This window comes from Lachnellula hyalina (assembly GCF_007821495.1).
Source record: "Lachnellula hyalina strain CBS 185.66 chromosome Unknown contig00074, whole genome shotgun sequence".
NCBI classification, from domain to species: Eukaryota; Fungi; Ascomycota; class Leotiomycetes; order Helotiales; family Lachnaceae; genus Lachnellula; species Lachnellula hyalina.
In genome coordinates, this window is record NW_022157188.1 from 41,538 (window position 1) to 58,181 (window position 16,644).

Sequence of the window (16,644 nt, forward strand, 5' to 3'; positions counted from 1 at the left end):
ACGTGGACGCTTGGGATTCGGCGTGTAGAGAGGCTGGGCTGCTACGTATTTAAGGAAGAGCAGGAAGGGGAAATAACAAGAATTGCGATACAGTACGGAGGAAGGGTATACAGAGGATACCTACAGGTGCGACGAACGATAACACGATACCGGTCCTCGATTCGATTCGGTTCGATTTCTGAATATACGGAAGCAGCACAAGACTCGATTGAAGGATCGAACGAACGAACAAACACAGAGGTTACTTACCTACTTGTCTTACGAGTAACTCTCTTGTGTGGAGTGTCGCACGCATAGTACAGTGCGGTGCGAGAGAGGGCACGAGGGTATCCGGAACTCGACCCCGTTACAGTAACTCGACATTGCATCACGATACAACACAACCAGCTACATACCTCTTCTTCTGCACTTTGTCGCTCAGCGCACATCTACTCAATAAACTCGCCTCGCCTCGCCTCGCCTCCGGCTCACAATCGCAACAATGGTATCCAGCGCCTCGACCTTCTCCGAAGTAGTGCTCCAGCGCGTACGCACCAAGTACCGATGGCCGCCTCTGCAGCTGAATTTCTGGCTGCTGATCATGTTGGTAGGCAGCTGTACGATCCTGGGTGTTTTTGCGAATTTCTTGGGCGTGCAGGGACAGTTGCATGTTGGAGTTCCTTGGTTTGTTCGCCTTTCCTCTGCCCCTCTCTTTTGATACAATTGCATGGTCTGTCTGCTATGCGGATGGAATAAGGGTTTACGTGTTCCTTTATTTGTTCTTGGAATAGACTCGCTGACCCCTCTCCCACACAGGTACTTCCCCTACTGGATCGCCGTCTCAGCACTCAGCATAGTCTTCATCCTACTTCTCCTCTACCTCATCTCGCAACGGCAGCTGCTGCCTGGGATCGTGATCATGGGCTCTTTTATCTTATTCGTGCTGTGGATCGTGGGCCTGATTGTCATCAGCGTGCAACTGTGGGGGCCGAGCGGGAGCGTGAATAGCAATTGTAATATCTATGTCAATGGGAATGTGCAGCATGGGGCGAATACGGAGACGTTGGCTTGGTTGGAACAGAAGAGTATTTGTAAGTTTATTCTTCCCCTCCATCTATATTCTTACGTCCTTTGCTCTTTTCTTCCTCTGCTACGAGGGAGGGGATTTCAGAGGATGTGTGATTTGATGGATCTATTTCTAACGTCTCACAATAGGTCAGTCTTGGACCGCAGCATGGGCTTTCCAACTCGTCGGCTGCGTCTTCCTGCTCTGGATGATGATCATGGCATATCAAGTCTACCGAGACGATCTATAACGCATCCTAGCGCGTAGTGCGTAGTGCATACTGTATATACACACTCGGTACAATTCGAAGTCGCAATTGGAATCGGAGTACGACGGACGCTCGGGCTGGCAGGCGGGCGGAGAATGAGAGAATGAAAGAATTATATGAGATATGTGGATTGGATTGGACGGGATATGATGGGATGGAAAGGAATGGGTATATTATATGAAGAATGGATGGATGCATGGCGTTTAGGATGGGACATTGCATTGTTGATATGGCATAATATGGCATGACGTGTCAGAGTTTAGTTGGGTGGTCGGTCGGTTGTTTTATTGTACATGAGACATGGCATAGCATGGCATAGCGAGTTGAGCGAGGCGGCCATTTCGAAGAAGTGCGTACATGTATATCTATCTATCTATCTTTCTACCTATCTATATTTCAAAGCACATTTAGCCCGAATGATTTCCCTCACTCGTCACTTTCACGTGTCCCGTTTGTTGGGTTGTTTTACTTATGCATGAGTTCTGGTATGCGATAGGTAATACATGAATGGATGGATCAAGTTCATTGGGAAGCTATCTAATCTACACCCTTCCTATTGCACACCGCTCCATCCATCCCTAATAGCTGACTGAGCCGGGCAGAGGAAAAGGAAAGAAAGACAACTCTTCGTGAGCGGAAATAGCTATTTCGGAGCTCCCTGTGGATGGATACCTGCGGACCGAGGATTGAAGAGGAGATGAGGAGGGGGGGTCTCTAGTTGGAGTACTTGGGGTTGACTTGTGAGCTGTGGCGAGGTGGTGTTAGTTAGTGATGTGTTTGTTTGTTGGTGGGATGTGGGCGGGAGAAACATACCCAGTAGCTTTCTCGTACAAGCCCCTTGCACCATCCGTGATCTTCTCATTGGTATCGCGACCGATCGTGTGGCCGGATTTCTTCTCGACGAAATCAAGTCCTGGTTGAGGAGACGTTAGCTTGATGTTGGGTCTGCTTTTTGATGTGTTCTCACGTGAGGGTGGTGAAAGTGGAGTGAAGGAAGTTATGGCAATGGATTGGGAGAGGGAGAGGGAGAGGAACATACCCTTATCACCATAATCCTCGGTTCCAGCATTTCCCGTCTGGCCTGTTGCAGGCTGTTGGGTGGTGGCCGAGTTGTTTCCTCCGGAGCTGATGGCGTTCTTGGCTTTGTTTACGAAATCCATGATTGCTTGTTTGGGTTAGGTTGGGTTGGGTTGGTTTGGTTTGGTTGTTACTTGAAGGTGATATGTGGATGTGGATATGGATTTGATTGTGTATTTGGATGTATTTATGAAGAGGACGGGTAGATCAAGGGTCCAAGGCTTGATATATATAGATGGATGGGTCAACTCTACCTAGGACAGCTCTAGTGCATAAGGTAGAGTAGGTAGGGCAGGTATCCAGTGGAACGGAACAGGTTTAGTTGCGTCATGGGGCCGAGGCGTGGTGTTACGCGTAGTGGGGTGGTAGCTGGGCTGGCTCTTGTTCTTGCCCTCCCCTCCCTACGTCATGGTCGCTTGGCGAGAAGGACACCCCGCCATCCATCGACCTACATTCGTTGGAAAGAGAAGGGATACAAGACAAGTAAAACAGGATATACTCGGTGTACTTGACTCGAATTGTTTTATATGTAGAAATACAATGTTATGGGTGATTGTCGTTCATGCTGTGTTGTTTTGAAGAGTGATACTGCACGGAATGGTCAGGTGAGGAGGGGTCGTAGTCGAGTCGATAGATAGCATGAGCCTTGGCAATTCATGTATGTTTGAGCTGGACGTTTGAGGCGCAGGAAGGTGGGTAGGGTAGAGGGGTTCTACCTGGTGTCTTTTCTGATACAGTATCTTCATCATCTGTAGGATTACGAGTATAATGCAGATGCAGATGCAGATGCAGATGTAGGTGCAGTCCGCGCTTTCTCTTCTCTTTCCACTCTGTGGCTCCTTGTTTGCTCTCCTACTGTACAGTACTACTCTTATCATTTCTAGAACATGGCATGGCCACGGGTAAAGATCCCTCCATCTCGGGCCTGTAGATCTTGTGCGAGATCTCAGCGCTTGGTACGTCGGTCGGATCTGTGTGGATCAAGAACACCACGTGATGGGTTTTAACCATCGGCAGGCTAACATCGTCGTGGGGAGAGATTTCTCTCATGGTCACCTTTATCTTGAGAAGTGCGAATGCGTTTGTCAAGTGTTCTTGGATGAAATGGATAACATACCTGTCGAAGCAGAACCGAACAATCGCAAGAATCCTCTTGAGTTCATCAACCATAGAACGAGTCAAGATATCATTCCAAGCAAGTCTAATGGGGAAACCGGGCGAGTTCGATAGAGGCAGCACAGATAAAGGCCCCTCCATTCGTCGCATCGTCTCAAAAGGCAAGTTGGTTTGCGAGGTGCAAGTGCAGTTCCTCTTTATACCTCAGTACATCAAGTATTCCGTCTCACTCTTCCTCTCTTACACCTGGGATTGAGACTCATATAGTACATTAGGATGGCCCTGTTCCGAGCGCGATCGGATCCATCAGGACCAGCTTCTGGTACAGCGCTTCCAAAATGAAGTGAAACCTGTTAGATAACTCTTATCCTTAGCCCAGCTGAAGACGTAGATTGTGACCGCCATAGAGCTGCTCTGTTGAAAATCTTGCCACTTTGTTGCGTGAACGTTTGGTGAATACTGTGAAGGAAGCCCAGGGAGTAATGAGCTTGTAGTAAAAGATGTAAGACGCTTGCGAAGTGTATGAAAGTGAAGTGTTTATTGTTCGCTAGAAGTCTCGCCATGCGGCGTAACATAAAGCACTGGTACTCGGTAGCTTTGACTTGAAAACACACCATAGGTGTATTACTATACTGTGATAGGCTTGTACCAACCTTTTGAAGATCTACTGTCAATGTAACAGCAATAGAAACAAAGAGTACCTTGGGTAGATATTAGATCAAAGCACGTGACCACTGTCGCTAAAGCGGCATTAGATTTCACCCGGTCAACATTCTGATGCAGCGCTCCAAAACAACAAGCAGAGTACCACGATCCTACTCTGACTCTATCGACGCAACCCATAACACTTATCAACACCAAGACACTCGCTTCATTGCTTTCGCCATCATGTCCAGCTCACTCACACTTTATCTGCAGGCCTGTTGACGCTGTGAACCGCTCAAGCACGACGCGCCCTCCTATTCACACACTCCCTAGGACCAAGCGCGTTCTCTCGAAAAGGAATTCTTTCACACGCCCCGAGACTTTCTACTTCAAAAAGTCTTTTCCTTGAATACGAATGCCACGCGTTGAACACACATACTCAAGATGGCGGAGGAAGGGCATCACAACCTATCGATTACCATCCCCGATACCACGCGACCTCAAACTGCCCGCAAGGATTCGCGCAAAGTCCCCGGTGGCTTTAGCTTCGACGACATAGATGATTTGTCGCCAGACAAGGAAACCTTTGACGATTCTATATTTGCGAATGCGCTGGCACATCAAGAGAACAATCGAGTCCCGCCCCTCGATCCTACAACCCTCCCCTCCCTACCCCCGCCAACCGACAGCAGTTTCTTATATTATCACAACCAGAGCGGGAGTGGAAACGGAAGCGATGCGCACCCGGATACGTTGGACGAGAGAGAATTGCATAGGCATTTGAATGATATAGAGTCTAGCTTTGTAGCTGCTCCAGAGACCATTGGTTTCCAGGACAGCAAAGGATGGGACGATACATATCTTTTCGACGGGGCGCGAAAACCAGAACCACCAAAAATCCCTTCGAGAGGCAATACCTCTGGCAGAAATCCTATATATTCAGATGGCAATATATCCTCGTCGCCTCCCACACCCGATAATGCATACAAGACCCCAGGTCTAACCAGCAGAGACTCAAATTCGCAAGAAACTACAATGGATGTCGGAAATACCACCTCGTCCCTTGAAACAATGTCATCTTCTCCTACGGCCGCTGCTGCAGCTAGAACGGTATCACGAGCAATATCAATGGCAGGCGTGGGAGGGGAAGGGGAAGAGGGAGAGGGAGAGGGAGATACTAGCGGTTTGAGTTTGCAGGACTTTTCGGAGAACGAGGGCGGTGGTGATACTGAGACAACACCGACAAAAGACAATTCATTACTTGATTCTACAGACTCTCGACCATCCCTCCGTGAGCGCTTGTCAAGCCAGAGTCTCAATATTGATGCTGGAAGTACACCAGGAGCGGCATTGATGAATCGGAAGTTGTCTGGAAAACGACCCAAATTCCTTCGAAGTAGACATGCAAGTCATCATTCCTCCGTCTCGTCAATTGCTACAAATCAAGAATCCCAGGACGGAAGTGATATGACCCTTGGTGCCGACTATGCACTTCAATCCGGCGGAGCTGTACCCGCGGCTGGGTTTTCTCGTTCGGCCAGCATGGCACTGTCCCGATCTATAAGCTTGGGCAGCATGGCTTCGGGAATTGAGGATTTCTCTGGTGAATCTTCAGGTCGCGTACTAGACGCGAGCCTTGCCACGCTGACGGAAGAGGAGCAAAATCGTGAACGAATAAGCGGCCAAGATCTTTCCCCTCCGGAGACTCCCCGAGCCACGAGCACGAATAGATCCATGGCTGCACCTACAGATACCATTATTGCGCGACATGTGCGTAATGTTCAGGTTCCGGAATCCCTGGCAAAGGAATATCGTAGTAAGAGCGGTGTATCGTCGCCTAAGCGATCAGGGTTTGCTGTGTCAACGCTCGGGCGTAATGGGAAGAATCTTACTCTGAAGGAACAAAGCAGTACCATTGAGAGGCTTTCGAAGGAAAACTTTGATTTGAAGCTCAAGGTTATGTTCCTTAGCGACCGCCTGGACAAACTTTCAGAGGAAGGTGTCAAGGAAATGATATCTGAAAATGTTGAGCTCAAAACTGGTCTTGCTGTTATGCAACGAGATAACAAAGCTTTGAAGCGGAAAGTGAAAGAGCTCGAGAAGCAACTCAAGGCTGACGAAGAGAGGCCGAGTACAGCTGTCTCCGGGACCTCGGCTGGTGACCAACCAAGCCCGCGATGGTTTGATCAAGAAGGTGCTCAGGAGCGAGAAGAAGAACTTTTCTATCTCCGAGAACGGGTCGAGGAATATGTCACGGAGATAGAGAAGCTGCGAAAAGATGGTTTGGCTCGAGAGAATGAGAAAAGAAATCTTGCCGAAGTGGTACGGAATATGGGTGAACGGCGTGGAAATCTCGAAGCACGGGAAGAGATGGATGTTTGGAAGGATCTCTTAGAGCAAGAGACTGCACATCGGGAGCAGGTAGATGAAGACAACAAGAAGCTTCGCGAAGAATTGTACCGCCTAAAGAGCGAGACAGCGTCTTCTGTTGCTGGACTCAGTCACACCACCAACGTTTACAACATCACGAAGAAACGCGCAGGCTCCACATCAAGACCGCGGTCGGAGATATCAGACTCCATAGAGGACCGCAATCTCAGTGCTGCCAGCACCTTGGTTGAGGAACTGAGAAAAGACTGTGATCAGTTGAGGCACGAGAATGGCGAATTAAAGCGTGAAGTTAGCGCGCAGACTTCAATGCTTACATCGCGGAATCGCGAGAAAGAGCGTCTTTACCAGGAGATTGAGGACCTGAAGCTCGCTCATCGCAGGGGAGGTTCCGTTGCCCCAGATAGCGTTATTCTTGAAAGATCGGCGTCACGAACTCATCAGCGACCACTATCACGAGCCAGTAATATGACAAGACAAACCAATCTAGATGATTTGGAAAGGGAAGATCTCGAGAACAAAAATGCCGAACTTCGAGACCGGATTAATGGCCTCAAAATCCAAAATCAAGATCTTCAACGCGAACTTGAATCATGCATGGAAGACTTTGAGCTGGCTGTCGAACAGAAGAAGCAGGCTGAGGATCTTGCAAATGAAATGCAGAATGCTCTCGAAGTTGCTGAGAGTGAGCTTCTCGAAATGCAAGCTGAGCGCGACGAAGCACTTCAAGGACAAGATGAAGCCGAGCACCTTTTTGAATCCCTTCGCAAAGAGGCTCAAGAAGAGCTCGATAGTTACGCTGCTGAGACCGAGGCAGCTCAATCTGAGATTGAGCGTCTTCAGAACGACTTGGCTGATTCGACGGAGAATTTTGCGGCCTTGCAGAATGAAATGCGGGAGATGAGTGATAGCGTTGTTAGATTGGAAGATAGCGATGAGAACAAGTCAAGGCGAATCGACGATCTAGAACGAGATCTAGAAGACGCAACTCGGGAGCTCGAGCAGATGGAGAAAAGCCTCCAGGAATCTAACGACAAAATCAACCACCTGACCGTTCAGCGCGAATCGAGTCAGAGTGAGATTGCTTTCCTTAGGGAGGAACAAGACGGCGATAAGATCAAGATCGGCGACCTCGAAGCTGGCATAAGGAAATACGAGCAGAATTTGCGTGACGAGAGAGAACGTGTTGCTGAGCTTGAGCAGCGGATGAAGAATGAACGTCATCAGCGCGAGATCCTTGCTGGCAAGAAACAATCAGAGGTAGAGAAACAGTTTGAGAGATTCAACCGTGAGAACAATGGCCTCAGAGACGAGGTTCAGAGATTTAAGACGAAGTTGCACGATGCTGCTGGAGACGCCGCTAGCAATGCACAAAAGGTCTTGGAGCTTGAGACTGGTCTCAGACAGGCACTTGGTGATCTTCACGGGACCAAGTCTAGCCTGGTTGGCGTACGTAATTCGTCAAATCATTCCGTATCAATGCTAATATTTCTGCAGTCAGTCAATAAACTCACGTCGACGCTGAATGAAACGGTAAGGGACGTCGATAATCTCAAACGAATTCTTAACGACAAAGACCGTTCAATCACCAATAAAGATGAGCAACTCGAAACCCAGGCTCTCGAATTACGCCGGCTGGCTGATATCGCCGAGAGAGAACGTCAAGCTCATCGCAATGTCGCACACCAGTTTGAAACATACCAGAAGACCACTCACCACACGTCTCGTACCCTCACTCAGCAAGAAATCCGCGTTTCGGAACTTGAGTCTATCCGCAACAACAATCTTAAGAAGATTTCTAACCTAGAGAACCAATTGCGAGATCAAATGACGGAACGAGGCGTAATCTTGCTGAAAATGTGGGATAAGCTCAGTACTTTGTGTGGCCCCGAATGGACTCACAATAACAGCCTCATTAATGGCCGTGCTCTCCCATCCCTCGAATCAATCACTGCCATGCTTCCTGGGTTCGCCAAGAATCTTTACGCAGCAGTCAAGACAATCGAAACAATGATGGGTGACTTCAAAACACGCATCCACAATGTAGAGAAAACCCTCTGGAAGGAATACCAGACCCTTGAGGAAAACCTAGAAATCCGGACTAAGCGTCTGGATCGTCTAGAGACAATGTCGCGTAGCGGTATTCCTACCGTGCCTGGGGATGGGAAAGCGGAAATTCACAAGCTGAGGGACAGTAACCGTGCGCTGAAGACTGAACTCTCCCATCTCCGAGCACAGTATGATGTCCGATCCAATGTCTTTAATCACCAGAGCCCAAGCCCCTCGATCCCTACAGGCCCACGCACCAAAGGCTTGGAGAAGACGAGTCGTAACTCGACGATGACTCGCGCTAGCTCTTCTTCTGCCGTTGAGACTATTGATCGCAGAAGTGGCACCAGCAGCGGGACCTGTAGCAGGTTGGCGCCCATGCCCACGCCATCGGCATCGGATGACAATAAAGTTTGGCAGTTACGCTTGCATGAGATGACGAGCAAGCTCAAGGCGGAGCGGGAGGGCAGACTAGGTGATCGGGACGGGGCGATGCAGAGGCTAAAGGATGCGGACGAGCAGGCGAAGCAGGCTGAGAAACGGATTCGGGATCTGGAGACTGAATTGGGGAGGAGGTCGGGAATGGAAATGGGAAGGTGACGATTGTATAATTTTGTTATTGTATGTTATATTAGGGAGTTTTGGTTGGGGATGACATGGTTCTCGGGCGACGGCGCTTCGTATGGGGTGGTGTACTATATCGTTGCTCGTGGGTTCAGGCATGGTGTTACATACGTTTGCTCCGGGGCCTTTCCTTTCGAATCACAACTCGGTCACGAATCGAGTTTATTCGTGCCTACCTACATTGAAAGCATCAATTTATATTTCGTCAATCAGGCAAGTAGCCTGCCAAAGGTTTTCGACAGTTCACGTTTCACTATGGTATCTTATCCAAGACGAGTCTGCTTTGCAATGTCAACTCATTACCTACACACGCGGAATGTGCATTCTTCGCGAGCACTGGTCGCGCTTCATCATTGTGTTATAGCAGATTGTTTTTGACTCGGGCACTCGATGAACTCAAACAATACCAGCTCACAGACAAGTCGTCACAAGTATGGCGTCTCCGGCGACACAGTCGCTCTCGGCTTCAGCTTCAGCACAACCGCAACCGCTCAACCGCATCCCATCACCGGGTACTTCCAAACGGCCGCTGACGGAGCAGGAGGGCCACGCAGCCTACATGCAGTCGCTGTCGCAGCGCGAGAGACTCAACAACTTCATCGTCAACGAGCTGCAGGATAGCGGGTGTTGGGTAACAGCGCATGCGAAACCGAGTGATCTGGCCGGGCCTATCCATCCGCTGTACTGCCGCAAATGGTGGGCGGAGACGCTGGCGAGGGATCCGGGGCAGGTTGTTGGAGGTGGTGGGCTGGGGAGGTAGGAGGCGGGGAATCAGAGGGTCTGGGATGTGCTGCTGCCTGTGTTGAGGTTGGCGACAAGGATTGTGGGGAATGTGCATTTGTGGCCTTGGTGAGTACGAGGGGAAGGGAGGAGGGGAGGAGGGGAGGGGTTTTGTTTATTGTATTCCTCTGCAGATGGCTGTGGCTGTGGCTGACGGGTTGGTCTACCTTAGGCTGGATGCGCTTTTTGAAGGAGAGAGGATCCCGATCGATGAGGCGACTATGCAGGATGAACCGGATCTTACGGGCAAGCAGAGACTAGCTGGCCCAGCGACGTTTTGGAGACGGAGTGTATTGCAACAGTGGACTGGGACTGGGACGACGATGGCGCAGGAGATGGAACAGCATCTATTCGACCTCTCGTTCATATAAACCTTGGCTTCTCGGGGGAAAAGAAGGAGGCTAGTGTTCTGCATGGCTTTCATGTACCGTGTTTCAAGGCAGGCGAGAACAAGAACATCACTTATCATTCGAGTGAGATTTATCTGTGTATCTGGCAGCTTGAACCTCTGCTGCTTTCCAATCTTTCTGCTTCCGAACGACTTATCCAAACATTCGCTTGTGCCAAGACTGTGAGGCTTGCCTGTTGCAATTGCAAGATACATCTGATGCTAACAGGATAGCTAGCTGGTTCATGAAACTATGGTATGTATACATTCATTCTCTTTGGGCCTTGAGATGTTTGACACTTACCCGCGATAAAGCACGCTTCCTCCTGGTACATTCGATCAGTCAGACCAGAGCTTGATAATATTGGCGTCGAGCCTGTAAGTTAGATATCTTGCAATGTAGAATCCCTATTCTAAATGCTGATATTGCCACAGTTCTTCGAAGACGAGGCTATAACAGAACTGGGAAGATCTTGGGAAGTTTCGGTTTGATGACATCTCATCTAGCCCATCTACGTATACACAGCTCATCATGCCCTAGGTCTTCGGCGGAGCAGTTGGTGGACTACCTACCGATGCTGCCAACCTAGATCCCATACTGCCATATAACGCACAGGTGCGCGTCACCTGGCCCAGTTGGCTATGGTTCGACGACGGAAAAACGGCCAACAAGCCCCCGCAACGCTTTCGCTTCCCCGAGCGCTTCCAGAAAGGCGCCATAGCAGAAACCTGGCCCATCCAATTCCAGTTGCTGCAAGACCTACAGCAGTCTGCGTTTTGGGACGTGCAGGTCGCGGCTCTGGGTAGCAAAGTCATCGCCTTCCCACAGCTGTACGGCACGAGCAGCGAAAAGGGAGGAGTGCGAAAGCACCTCTACGGCGACGACTACGCGCGCTGGATCAGCCGGAGCCATGCCCACGCCCCGGAACCAGCAGCTCCCGGGCCTGGCGCCAGCGAGCTCGCGAAATGGCAAGGGGAGCAAGAGCGGCGCATCCGCGCCAACGCAATCGCCATCTCGCAGCGCAACGTCCGCGCCGAGGAACGAAGCAAGCTGCATGAGAAGAACGCGGAATATTTCAAGCTCCGCAACGAGCATCAGAAGATCCTCAATTCGGCTCTCAGACAGCACGATGTCAATGATTGGGCCACAAGCCTGCTCATATACCAGAACCTGCGGACGCCCTTCCCGGTCATCGCCATACAGCGGAACCTGCCGGCCTGGGCGCTGAAGCAGGCCGGGTACAGAGGGAGCGCGGGGGAGCGGGACCGGCAGATCGCAGCGCGGGAGTTCTTGAAGCTCGAGCAGACTACCGCGACAGGGGGGAGCGCAAGGCAGGTGCGGGAATTCAAGACGTTGGTTGGGCTTGTCGTTGGCATCTGGGTCAAGGATGGGACGTTGCCTGCTGCGAGTAAGGAGGGCGCCGAGGGCGAGCAACGGGACGCCGTTATGCGTGTCATGCAGGTGTTGGCGCAGGAGGAAGTCGATGGCGGCCCGGCGTGCACGAGCAGTGATCTGGGATGGCTTGGAAAGGCGACTGTTATGGGTATGCAGGCAGAGGCGGGGATCGCAGGGAGTAGCACCTCTGCTGTGGCTGGACCGAGCGGTACTCAGGGCCAGGCGCAAACACAGACACGGACACTCAAGAGACGCGCCTCTTCAGACCCCCTGATCGAAACAGCAGTCCGCAAAAAGTTCATCTCAAGCTCCGGGCCCATCGCTGTGGCAAAACATAGTCCTGATCCTGACACCAGTACTGGTGGAGACGAAGATACGATGATAGGGAGCGATAACGATGAGGGGCTTGTATCGCGGTAGTTTAGTCGGGCGCTGAATTTAGGCTGAGTGCATGTTTATTCATTTATCCATCTATCTATCGATACAGTAGTGAGTGCTCTGTCTAGGTATTCCTAGATATATTAGAAATAAAATCGTGGAATGGAATGAAATGGAACTGTACTGTACGAGTATAGTACTCTGACCCCTTTTCTCACTCGCTTAATGGATTAGACGGCAATTCCGAGATCGATGATTGCAGACAAGTGTAGATGTAAATGAAGCGCCCTGCCTACGGGATATCATTTTCATTTCCTTGGTGCATGTCCGCCGGGTCTATGTACTTCAGAAGCCCAATCAAAAACATTGGGAGATTGATCATATAGTTTACGTCTATCTGATTCTCAGTTCTTCAACCGTTTGATATGTTCCCCAGGAGCATTCCATTCCCATTTCCCCTGGCGCGAATCTGCATCCATACCAAAGTCTGAGAGCTGCTGAGTGGGAGCGTGGTGTTTCTCTGGTGTTTCTCTGGTGTTTGGTCAAAGCACCATAGAGGCCGAGAAGGCTACTGAGTTATCTTGACTGGCATTCAAGGAACTGCGCGATGGAGCTGCGGAAGGAACTTGGGTGATGATTTCGGCACCTCTGACCGCGACCTCTGACGCAACTTAATCGTCATGCCATTGCTCTTCCGCCGAAAGCTTCATGCTCACTTCATGCTAAATTCATTTCGTATATCCAGTATTACTAACAGGCTCAGAAAAGAGCCCTGTATAAGGCTGCGCAAATAGAGATCGCGATTCGTCATGAAGTTCGTTCATCTCGCAGACAGTGTATTGGATGTTGGGATCATAGGTTTCTGGGTCGGAACTCTCTCTGTCTAGATCCAAGGAGGCGATTTCGTCGAAATCAATATTATCGTTAATCAGTACTACTAGTAACAACAAATTAGGGAAGAAATGCCAAATGACAGACGAATATTCGTCAATTGATGATGCCAATGTCTCGCGGCTGACACTCAAAAGTCTGGCGTGCTCGAACATGGCAGGTCGACCTTCCCACCTGGTGGTATCGATATCCATGGGGTCTACCCGCGGGAAGCCAGGCCTCGCATATACAGCAACATCCTCTGTGAAATCCATATTCCTGATATGTTTAATATCATAGTCATATCGGACAAGATTTCCTAAATACCAAGCATGTGTGACATACGGGGCGGTATTCTCGGAAGACCATTTGATATAACATTCGGTTCCTGCATCGTTTCCTTCATGAAAGGAATTGATTTCGCTGCGAGATTCGGCGCATGTGTGCAATAAAGAAGGCCAATGCCTGTTCCTATCCTCCAACGGCTGTGAGTAAATCGTATTAGGACGGGTGTTGAAACATCTTCCTAGTTCAACAATTCTTGGCACGCGCAGGCAGTATGGCCAAATGAGAAGGCGAAGTTCGATGGGGAGTTTCGGAAATTGTGGAAATGCGCAACCAGAGACAGACATAGACTCATTCTAAGCATCCGTTACATTTGCGCTCATCTTTTTCCGGATGTCTTTAGCCCACAGGTTGAGCTCCGCTCTGCAAATATCAGGGGCGTCGATCATATTGTGATTCCCCATGAAATAACCTTCTCAAGCTTCTTTTACGAGGACCAGTTCACTCGCTGTTTTTGGGAGAGAGAGGAGGGTATTGCCAGTTTATTACCTCCCGGGTACACTTCGATCTGCGAGGCATTTGTGTTGTTAGGAGCGCTAGGGAATTCTAACACGAGACACCATCTTTTATCACAGATACCTAGGTAGAAAGCTTAGGTGGATTGGAAGCATTTTTTTGGCCAAAAATAGGTATTAAAAAGCCATGCAATCACTTGACTAGGCTCTTGTATAAATAGTTAGTCACGTGATCCATCTTCCCTCACCTAGCTCCTTTCCTCGCTGAAATCGAAGCTTATTCCATCGTACACCACACTGTCTATCATCAAAATGGCTACTCTCGTTCTCGGCCAAAGCCAACCTCCTCCAAGCTTAGATTCACACCATGATCCTCCTGAAACACTTCTTCACAACGTATCAATTGCATCGTATTCATCAGAGACGCCGGCCACCCGCGAGTTCACTCTCTTTCGGAGCCTCCCTGTTGAGCTTCGACACAAGATATGGCACTATGCAATCTCTGTACCGCGTATTGTTGACATGGAAAAAGTACCCTGCTGGCAGCACGAGTCTCTGAATACTGGATACAGCTACTTTGCCGATCGATGGCACTACAGGATCAAGAACCCGCCGCCCCTCTTCTCCACCTGTGTTGAGTCCCGCAATGAAGCCTTGAAAGTTTACCAAAAACATCAAGAGCTCGATGAGCCAACACCAAATCCACCCTGGATAAGGTGCGACTACGATATATTGCATCTAAAGGCAAAGCGATGGGATGAGGAAGGCCGATACGTTCCACACATGTGGTGCGAATATGATGTCTGCGCATGGAGTTATCCAGGAAGCAATTTCAGTGATGGACGATATAGTGCAAAGAGGGACTGCTTTAAGAACCTTGAAGCTCTTGCCATCAATCGCGAGCTTTTCTTCCGCGCGGGGGACTACGTGGAAAGCGTCGTGCGGCAACTCTTTCCCAACTTGAAGCTTCTCATTGTCTTGATTGACGATGAGATCGATATCGAGAGTTCTTGGAATATTAAGGATCATGCTTTTGAACCTTATGAGGGCGACCCATTCGATGAACCAGTCATTCGTCGGTGGGCATTTACATCTGCCAGTACGGGACCTTTCACTCCCGTGTCTCGCAATTCTTGGTATAGGTACTTCATCGAGACCAAGATGGAGAGATACTTCCAACGGGAACAGGCCAAGTTCCAAAACTATGATCCACCATATATCACAATTATGGGATGCGCTCTTCCTGCAGGACTTGAAATACCAAGCTGTGGAAGATTACCAGCTTGATTTCAAAGGCACTTCTAGGTTGGTAGCTTATACGAACCGTTCTCTTTAGGAGTGTATAGAAAGGTGCATTGAAGGGGTTGCCAGATATATGATTCGGTGCTCTCGCTGCCAAATTATCTTTCCACCAACAGCGCAAAGGGTCTCTTCCAGTTTAGTCTTTGAGGCTAAGTAACTGGTGCGTTGTACTGCCATTATCTTGTTCTAGACCTAAAGGCAATACTCGTTCTTCTCGACTTTCATTCTTGCGCTCGATATAAGACATTGAGCATTTCCCTCTTGACTCCTCGCCTACCAGGCCTATTCAACGTGGTTTTTTCCACGTCCTAATAGATACAAGCAAATCTGTGCATCTTTCATCATTATCCAGTCACATATCTAGTCAGGACTTAGCAGTCGACCATGCGTAAGTGCAACAAACACTTGGACAATAACAGTAAGACATAGCAGGACTCAACTCGTGTATGGCTCACAATTACTAACTAGTCTCCAGACATTTTGCTTGCAATTATATTCATGTCCTATAAGAACGGCCTGGCTTCCTTTTCAAAGTTATTTCTTCCGATTTCACAATAATAAATAAGCAGTACCTAGCACACCACGTTCGCCATGGTCTTCTCTTGCTTCAAACGTACTGAGAACCAGGCACCACCACCACGGTCCTACACCACCCTTGAAATCGCAGCCTGGGAATGTCACATGTGTCTTACACCGAACAAAATCACGAACGATAATGACCGTGAGTTGAAAAACCAGGAAACCCTCAAGTGCCGAAATGTACTCTGCCGCCAAGCCAGAAGAGCAGTACATATACGGTGTCAGCTGTGCAGAAACCTGGATTCATCTGGTAAACACCTAGACTACAAAGATTGATGTCACACAAATTGGTTCTGTTTCTGTGTTGCGGTAGCGTAACGCTGTGTATGTATTATCGGGTTTCATCTATTGATGCCATGCATTTTGCTCTTCTCAACTTCCACGTGCTTATTCGCCAGAACATTTCTTTTCCACTGTCAGCTGTTATGTCATTGGGGCCTATCCACTGTAGTAGCGGAGCTTCCCCCTCCGAATCGGCAAGCAAGGAATTGCCAAAGCTTAATACCAATAAGTCCATATTTATCCGGACTTCTTCCTCTTCTCCACAAACTAAAAACTGCTTGCTGTCATTCATTCAATAAATAGTTTATTACCAGGAGAATCTCTTATGCGCTAGTTTTAAGCTTCTGTGATGATTTGATTTGATTTGATTTGTTTTTGATCGAATGCATATCCTTGTTTCCCGGAGTGTTATTCGTTACACAAGCTACGACTTACTGTAAACATTTTCATTTTTGCATATTTTCCGGCGGCCCACGTTTCGTTTTCTATATAGCATATAGCCAGCTATATTGATTAAGCTGCAACACCAGCAATCCATATGTGTCATGCGGCGTCCCCGCTTCGCTTTTGACTGGAGCTTAATTAATTACTCCGGTTTAATGAATATGAGTTCTCGCCCCGCTACGGGGTATCTTTAATATACTATTCCATGCTTCC

At 49.0% G+C, this 16,644-nt stretch overlaps 4 protein-coding genes across 4 annotated transcripts; 3 read left to right on the top strand and 1 right to left on the bottom strand.

The window, feature by feature from the left end:
• Window positions 1-481: 481 nt before the first annotated feature.
• Window positions 482-1,295, top strand: LHYA1_G004927 (uncharacterized protein; the record flags this gene model as incomplete). Its single annotated transcript, XM_031149879.1, has 3 exons — window positions 482-663; window positions 796-1,070; window positions 1,195-1,295. The coding sequence occupies 3 exons, from the start codon at window positions 482-484 to the stop codon at window positions 1,293-1,295; spliced, it is 558 nt and encodes a 185-aa protein (XP_031005017.1).
• Window positions 1,296-2,027: 732 nt separating this feature from the next.
• On the bottom strand, window positions 2,028-2,473 carry LHYA1_G004928 (uncharacterized protein; the record flags this gene model as incomplete). Its single annotated transcript, XM_031149880.1, has 3 exons — window positions 2,028-2,058; window positions 2,127-2,226; window positions 2,281-2,473. 3 exons carry the CDS (start codon window positions 2,471-2,473, stop codon window positions 2,028-2,030), a joined length of 324 nt encoding a protein of 107 aa, XP_031005013.1.
• Window positions 2,474-4,595: 2,122 nt separating this feature from the next.
• apsB (Anucleate primary sterigmata protein B) lies at window positions 4,596-9,188 on the top strand (the record flags this gene model as incomplete). The annotated part of the gene is made up of 2 exons (XM_031149881.1): window positions 4,596-7,988; window positions 8,037-9,188. 2 exons carry the CDS (start codon window positions 4,596-4,598, stop codon window positions 9,186-9,188), a joined length of 4,545 nt encoding a protein of 1,514 aa, XP_031005012.1.
• Window positions 9,189-14,136: 4,948 nt separating this feature from the next.
• On the top strand, window positions 14,137-15,111 carry LHYA1_G004930 (uncharacterized protein; the record flags this gene model as incomplete). The annotated part of the gene is made up of 1 exon (XM_031149882.1): window positions 14,137-15,111. One exon carries the CDS (start codon window positions 14,137-14,139, stop codon window positions 15,109-15,111), a length of 975 nt encoding a protein of 324 aa, XP_031005037.1.
• Window positions 15,112-16,644: the final 1,533 nt, after the last annotated feature.